General features: G+C 31.5%; 1 protein-coding gene and 1 long non-coding RNA gene across 2 annotated transcripts; both read left to right on the forward strand.

The window, feature by feature from the left end:
• The first annotated feature begins 744 nt into the window (after window positions 1–744).
• Window positions 745–2,782, forward strand: LOC127107240 (uncharacterized). Its single transcript, XR_007795649.1, has 2 exons — window positions 745–1,265; window positions 2,422–2,782. It is a non-coding gene; the product is annotated as an uncharacterized LOC127107240 (long non-coding RNA).
• Window positions 2,783–6,830: 4,048 nt separating this feature from the next.
• LOC127103237 (uncharacterized) lies at window positions 6,831–7,886 on the forward strand. The gene is made up of 2 exons (XM_051040502.1): window positions 6,831–7,116; window positions 7,534–7,886. Exons 1-2 carry the CDS (start codon window positions 6,831–6,833, stop codon window positions 7,884–7,886), a joined length of 639 nt encoding a protein of 212 aa, XP_050896459.1.
• The last annotated feature ends 482 nt before the right edge of the window (window positions 7,887–8,368 follow it).

An 8,368-nucleotide genomic window follows, 5' to 3' on the forward strand; every position in this document is an offset into this window, starting at 1 on the left:
TTTAAATTCCGATATTTCTTCAAATTTTTTTCCTAAAATATTTATTTTTTTACCAAAAGTTTCGGAAAATCCTGGTATTTTTTTCAAAATTTTAGGTAAGCGTAATAGAAAACTCCAAAAAAATCTTTTTATAAGGGCATAAAGGTAATAGCACCACTATATGGGGGGTCGGGTTTAATTGATTGAGGTGACAAGTTAAATGCTCTAGGAACAATATCCCCCAAGCCTTAGCTTATGTAGTTAGGCAGTGGCTTGAATCTAGTATCTCATTGGGGTCATCAACTCTGATCATGATTTTTTTGTCTCCGATTTTATTGACACCCTATCATCTATAAGAACTAGTCATCAACCAAGATTTAATTTTATCTTCCCTTTCCCAATGAGTAGTCCTTGATTCGAGATGGATGTGGCGTCATTACCCATAAACTTTGACGGTTAGTTGAGAAGTGGGTGTATTGTGTGGATGTTGGTACTCTCACTCAATAAAGCTTAAGCGCTTAGAAGGGGGTTCGACTTGTTGAAAGTCGGGGTCATGACTCTCACTCGACTAAGCATAAAAGCTTGGAGGTAGAAATTCGACTTGCAATCCTTCATAATAGAAATCTATTCTAATTTTAAATGAAACTTTTATTTCATAAGTATATAAGTCTATTTGTTATCAAGGAGCTAAGTTGTATGATTTTTTTATTGGTTATTTGGGTTGGTCATGAACCCATTTTGGTGGATTTTGTGACTCTTTGTATATGCATAAAGGCCTTGATAAACGATCATTTTTTTCCATTTTCTTGTTACAACAAAAATAAATGTAGTGTGACAACATTGTATATTAGCGCTTTACAGAACTATAAGTTTTTTTAACCAAAATATATTAAATTATTCCAGTTTTTGGAATAGTAAGTGGTAAGGTCCTCTTCATTAAAAATGAGAGTCACCTCCTCCATCGTGCCGGAGGTCACCTTCGGCGGCGGCGGAGGGCCAATCTGAGAAATTTACACACCTTTCAGTTCATCTCTACATGCTCTAATCAAATCCAAAACTAATTTCACCAAATTCGAACTCTAAAGTCCTAACCGAATCAGTTTTCTCCAAGAACCCTAAACACAAATTGTTAAATTAAATCACCACCCCATGAAATCAAAGTCCAAGGTGTTAGGGCGTTGATTCCCTACAACTCAACTCACATCTCCGTAACTGGTTTGAAGCAAAATGATGGAATCAAGGACTTACCCTGCCAGAGAAGATGAAGATGTCAGCAAAATTTCCAGGTAACGGTTCTTGTTCCGAATTTCTTCCTTACTTTTGAATTCCAAATCTTCTCCTTCTAATTATTCTTGTTGCTTTTGGTTCTGAGGGTTGACAGATTCAGAGAGAGTGTGATGGTTCTATGAGTGGAATCGAGAGTTCTCATAAATGAGAGAGAGAGAGAGAGAGAGAGAGAGAGAGAGGAGAGAGAGAGAGAGAGAGAGAGAGAGAGAGAGAGAGAGATGATTGAATGATGAATGAAAGTTTTATAGAGCTGATGATTAACATAGTTTTAACTCTATTAATTATGACCAGTGCAAATTCAGTTTGGAGTTTATGACTCTTTTAAGCTAGGGACTTGTGCAAGTTAGTTAGAGATGAAAATATGTTACGAGTTAGTTGATGCATTTTAGTTAGATTTCGATTTTCTATTATGGTTGATTAGTGAATGGTTAGGTCTATTTTCTGTTATAGTTAGTTGCATTGTTGTTAGAATTTTGTTTTGCAGTTAGTATGTTAGCTGGATGGTGTTAAATTGTAAGCTTAGTTAAATGAATGACTCGCTGCTAATTATGTTAGTGTGGATGCTTAGATGTATGGATTGTTTGCATTGTCAATGTTGGTATGTGAGATATGCATTTGGCTTGCTATAATGCTTGATGTTGGTTTGTAATGTGAATGGTAGAGTTGTTGTTAAATGCTTTACAATTGAGTGAATGTGATACTTCTATGTTATGAATGCATTGAAATTTGCATGCTTGAATTGGATATTATGTTAACAAGGTTTGAAATGTTGGCATGTGAATGCATTGAATTAATTCTGTTATGATGAGTGGGTTGTTTTAAATGATTGTTGATGTTAATGGATATTAGTTAACTAGGTTTGAAATGAATGAAATGTTAATGTAATTTGTTTGAAGGTTTGATGTTTATCGTGATGCATGCCATGCTTTTAATGTTGAGTGAATGTGTGCAAGCTCTTTGGATTGAATTCCATGTTCCCCATGATGTATAATATGTATGTATTGTCGTACGATGTTTGAAGTATTAGATGCATAGTTGTATTTGTTGTCAATTGGATGCTAAGTTGTTAAATTGGTTCATGGTTGTGATAACATGTGTGATGATGCATTACTTGGGATTGTTAATGAAGATACATTATTTGGAATTGTTTTGTAGGGTATTTGGAAATAATGAAGGGTTGGAACAAAGGCATACAAAGTGGCTTGCATTTCAAGAAACATTGGAACATGGGGATGGCAAATTTACGAACATGTGGACCCTTGAAGATTCAAACAACAAAGATGACTTGTAGAAAAGTAAAAATAGGAACTGAGGTTTATGATGGGTGAAATTAGTCAGTTGACCGTTAACCAAAAAGTTAATAGTTGACCAAAAGTCAATTGGGGTCAAAATTTGTAATTATTTGGTTTTGTATGGTTTGATTTGCAATGATTCATGGTGTAATGATGTAATGATACTTTGTAAAGCAATGAATTCCCCTTAATTTGAAATGCAAACGAACTTGAATTTGAATGCACATGGATTTTGAAATGACATGGATTTATTGAATGCAGATGAATGGATCAAAAAGGGTAAAATGAGACTTGTATTCCAAGTAACCAACCTCCCTCATAAACTTGGTTTTAAATGAACAATGAAACCTCCATTTGAATAATGTCATGCCAATTTGAATAATGAAATACACCTTGTAATGGAGTGAACCATAATGCCTTAGAATGAAGGGTCGAATGAATTATGTCATTGACATGAACCAAATGAATTGAGAATTGTATGAGAATGAAGGTTTATGAACCATGTGATCCAAACTATGAACATGAATGCATGAACCTCAATCCCAATCATACAAATGTAATGATCCAGATGATCATCACATAAATGAACTTGGTCCAACAAATGAGTTCACTAAGTTGACCAAATGATGTAGATGAATCTTCAATCCTAAATGCCACACACAAGGAATGATAGTGCCAAATCCAGAAATTAGGGTTTGGTTGATCACAGTGATACAGATGAATCCTCAAACCTAAATGCACACACAAGGTTCAAGGATTCAAAACATAAATTAAGGTTTAACTTGGTTGAGCACACCTTAAGAAACTTGGGAAACCCCTGACTTCCATCAGGTACAAAGCAACAACACCTTGAATCCATGAAGATTGCCATCTTGTTTTGAACAATGCTAATGCAAATGAAATGATTAAGTATGGATGTATGCACACGAATTAGGGATAAGGACCAGATGAAAATTGTGAGGGGTATAGTAAATTTCGGGGTATCACAGAGGGACATCTATTAAAAATATAGGAGGTGCTTTATTTAAAGGAGGTAGTAGGTGTTGATATAAGTGAAATTGGAGTGGACTCTAAACAACTTTCTGGAAACTGTTATTAGATGAGTGTACTATAAACAACCCTTAAATGATCGGAAATGATTTGGCATTAAAACCTAATTTGTACCATGTTTTGTCCTATAAATAGAGAGATAATCTATCATTTTAAATCATCCGAAAATGGGTTTTGATCCTTCTTTCTCTATCCACTATTTTTCTACAAATATCTCATTTCTAACTTTAGTTTTGCCTCAACGTTTTTAGAGTGACTATGTGCTTTGTGAGGACGTTGTTTCTTGTGGGGGTAAATTTTTAAATTACTCAAGAGTGTATCAGCTCTTATGTAATATTTTACTTATAATAATGTGTTGTTTGCTTATGAGCTAAACCATTGAAAGTTCTTGCTTGGTTATTAAGTCAAACAAAGTAAGATCTTTGTTGGGTTGGGGAGGTCTTCGTTATTAAAACTCTCATTCGGTTCATGAGCTTAGCCATGTGTTAAAACTTCTCTCTTGGTTTCTTATTTTATCTTGTGTTAAAAATTCACAGTTGGTTTTGGAGATCTCTGTACTTAAAACTCCGCCTTAGTTTGGAAGTTAGCCATTGAAAAACTTCAATTCTTATAAAAGAAGGTATGTGGGCATATCTTGTTAAAATCTCTCAAGATAGTAGAAATTTTCAAGGAAGAATTTTTGGGGTGAGGAGTATGTCACTTTGTTAAAACCGAACCTCTATAATTCTGGTGGTTTCTCTTATTTCTCAACTCTTTAATTTCTAGTCATTTATTTTAGCTGCATTTTCGTTTTCTTATTTCCTCTACTTTAATTATGTTTGTTTAACAAAAAGCTTTGAAACTTCATTTATGTAAAAGAACTTGTTTTGAAAAATGGATTTTCAATCTCACACAATTCACACACTGTCTCTTGTGTTTGGAGTCTTATGTTCAACAAATTATGTTATTTAGAAATCAAGATTATTTTTCAAAAATGGTAGTCCAATATAGATAAAGCAACGAAGAAGAGGAAGAAGAAGGATTTGTGATAAAAAGTAAAGAGATAAAGTTAGAGAGAATGTAAAATAGATTTATACATGTTCGATCTACCACTTGGCCTACTTATGTCCCTAAGAGTTTTTTCTTGAGAGTTTCCTTAATAATAATACTTGAGCTTTTAAGGATATGCATATGAACCTTTTTACAACAATGATAGATTTTGCACTAGTTGACCCCCAACCAAGTGAAAATTTTAATAGGCTAAGCTTACAAATCAAACAGAGATTTTGACTGGCTGATCTAAAAAACTAAACAGATATTTTCACAGGATAATCTCAAGAACTAAACAAAGATATATCTCTAGAGAATAACATCCTTGAACAAGAACAAATGCAACATTGCACAAGTACAACCAAACTCTCAAAAGTATTTTTCACTCTCTTGACACTAAGACAACTTTATTAAGGAATACGAAAACAGAGAAGAAGAGAGTAGAAAATAAGATAGTATAGTTTTACTTTTGAAAATTTGTGTAAACTAGAATGAGGGGAAGCCCTCTATTTATAGGAGAAGAATTGGCTGAAAAAGAAAAAGATTCATGGAATTTTTTAATGTTCTAATTTATTAACCCTAACTGTTAATAATTAGATAAGTTAAATAAGAAAGATTTTTGAATTACGTTATCACTAATCAATTAAAGGTTTCTTTAATCGATTTGAAGGCATTACAAATGAGTTAATCGATTAACCCTAATAAGGTAATCGATTTATTAGTCTAAAAGCACTCCCAATTTATGAACTAAATCAGTAATCACTTAGGTGCGTGTAAATAATATTTTTAGGTATTTTATCATCTGAGAGAGGATTCAAAACAATTTTAAGTGTGTGCATGTGTGTTTGTGTGAGTTGTCTTAGTATCTCGGGAATTACTCGTATACCTTTACATTAAACTGACCATTCAGACGCACGCTAAACATATGACCAAGAGAGCTTTCACACTTCATTTCTTTAACAACTTTGAAGCTTCAAGTTCCCTTACTTGATTTACCATTAATTTAACATTTCATATGAAACTTGAGTCTTATAAATGATGAGGTTTGAAAACAGCTTCTTTAATCGTACGTCATCATCACATATTGTTGGATCAAAGATTATCAAAGACTTCACTGAATGTCGTTTAACCTTGGGTGTTGTCATCATCAAAATTACCAAGATCTTCTGAAGATTACAAATAGTTGTTCATGTAAGCACAAAGATCTACAATGCTACCTTTGTAGGGCCTCTCCTCAACGGCGTATCGGAAAGTACTTTTTGTCGCTCTAGTTAACTTCGCATCTTCATATTCATCATTTATGGTTCTTGTATGGGATATTTTATAAGTGAGGACAATTTTTCTTTTACTTATCGACTTTGTAAGATTGAGTTAGATTCAATATAAAAAATTAAGAATTTGAGTTGAACCTAAGATAACGTTATAAAACTAATTTGTAATTGAAAAATTTCCACCTCTTATAAACATATTTATGGGTCATATAACTTATAATGTGAAACTCTTATAAAGTCTGAATTACTTCAACATAATTAAATAAGATTCGTATAATATTTATCATGTTTAAACCGTGGCATAACTGTTTCCTTGCAGGACCGTGCAAGATGCAAGGCAAATTAGGCATTAACCTAAAGTCCCCCCCCCCCCCCCCCCCCCCCCCCCCCAAAAAAAAAAAATTAGGCCCCAAACAAAATATTTATTAATACTAACTATTAACAAATTTTGACTGATTAAAATAAAATGATTTAGAATCTCTCTCTTCCTTAAAAATTAGTCAATCAATATCATTTTTTTAAAAATTAATCAATATCATAATTAATGTCATTTAAAATATTTTATTTATCCAAAAAATGAAGGGACTAAAGATTAGAAGAATCTTGGATTGAACTAGAAAAGAGATTGAGAACAAAACAAACAATTGATAAGCATTTACAAGAACAAATTAACAAAGAAAGTGAACATTGGGAAAATGTTCTACTTAGGATTATAGCTATAATCAAATATCTTTCTAAAAACAATCTTGTTTTTCGTGGAAAAAATGAAAAGATATATGAAAAAGGTAATGGTAATTTTTTGAGTTTGATTGAGATGCTTGTGGAATTTGATCCAATTATGCAAGAACATGTTAGGCGCATAAAAAATAATGAAACTCGTAATCATTTTTTGAGTAATACCATACAAAACGAGTTTATAGAAATGATAGTCTTCCAAGTTAAAAAGTCAATCATAGAGAAAGTTAAAGATGCAAACTATTTTTCTGTGATTCTTGATTGTACAACTGATGTAAGTCATCAAGAACAAATGACTCTTATTTTGAGATGCGTTGATACTTCTAAATTTTCAATTAAAATCAAGGAGTATCTTTTAGAATTTTTAAAAGTTGATGATACATCAGGAAAAAGTCTTTTTAACGAGCTTGTTAATGTCTTAAAAAAATATGGCCTTAATATTGATGATAGAAGGGGACAAGATTATGATAATGGTTCGAACATGAAGGATAAAAATTAAGGAGTGCAAAGAAGATTATTAGACATAAATCCTAGAGCATTTTATTCATCGTGTGGGTGTCATAACTTGAACTTGGTATTATGTGATATGGCTAGTTCATGTTCTAGAGCTATTTTTTTTTTTTTTAGTTCTACAACATATTTATTCTTTGTTTGCTTCATCTACCAAAAGGTGGAAAATTTTGTAAGATAATGTATCTAAATTTTCTGTTAAATCATTATCTCAACTCGTTGGGAAAATAGAATAGATAGTGTCAAAGTTATTAAGTTTCAAACTCCAAAGGTAAGAGATGTTTTGATTGAATTATCAAAAAATTCTGAAGATCCTAAATTAAAAAGTGAAGCCATGTCTTTAGTAACTCATGAACTTGAAAATTTTGAACTTTTATTAGGAATGAATATTTGGGATGATATTTTGTTTGCTGTCAATTCTGTTAGCAAGATTCTACAATCAAAAGATATGCATATAGATGTTAGTATAAATCATTTAAAAGGTCGTATCACTTATTTTAAACATTATAGGGAAAACAGATTTGCATTGGCTTTAGAATCCAAGGAAAAAATGGCTATCAAAATGGATATAGAGCCAAAATTTCGTAAAAAATATAAAATTCATAGAAAACCTCATTTTGATGAATATACTAGTAATGAGATCACACATTCACCTGAAGAATCTTTTTGTATTGAGTATTTTTTACACATATTAGATCAATCAATTAATTCTATTGAGACAAGATTTGAATAATTTTTACAATATGGGACTATTTTTTATTTTTTATTTGATTGCAAAAAAATTAAAGCTTTAGATGAGGATGAATTGAAAAAATATTGTAATAGTCTGAAAAAGTTCTTAAGGTTTAATGAGTACTCTGATATTGCCAGTCTTGATTTATTTTTAGAATTGAAAGTAATAAAAGAAGTGATAAGAGAAGAAATTAGCACAGCAATAGAAGTATTGAGTTATATTAAAATTTTAGATTCTTTTCCAAATGTTTACATTGCATATAGAATTTATTGACAATCTCGATAATAGTTGCTACTACTGAAAAAAAAATTCAAAATTAAAATTGCTTAAATCATATATAAGATCAACAATGTTACAAGATAGATTGAATGAGTTAGCTATTTTATCTATTGAAAGTGAAGTGTTAGAATTGTTTGATTATAAAACTCATGATAAATAATTTTACAGATAAAAAAACTAAAAGATTAATATAAAAATTGATA

This window comes from Lathyrus oleraceus, chromosome 7 (assembly GCF_024323335.1).
Source record: "Lathyrus oleraceus cultivar Zhongwan6 chromosome 7, CAAS_Psat_ZW6_1.0, whole genome shotgun sequence".
Lineage (NCBI taxonomy): Eukaryota > Viridiplantae > Streptophyta > Magnoliopsida > Fabales > Fabaceae > Lathyrus > Lathyrus oleraceus.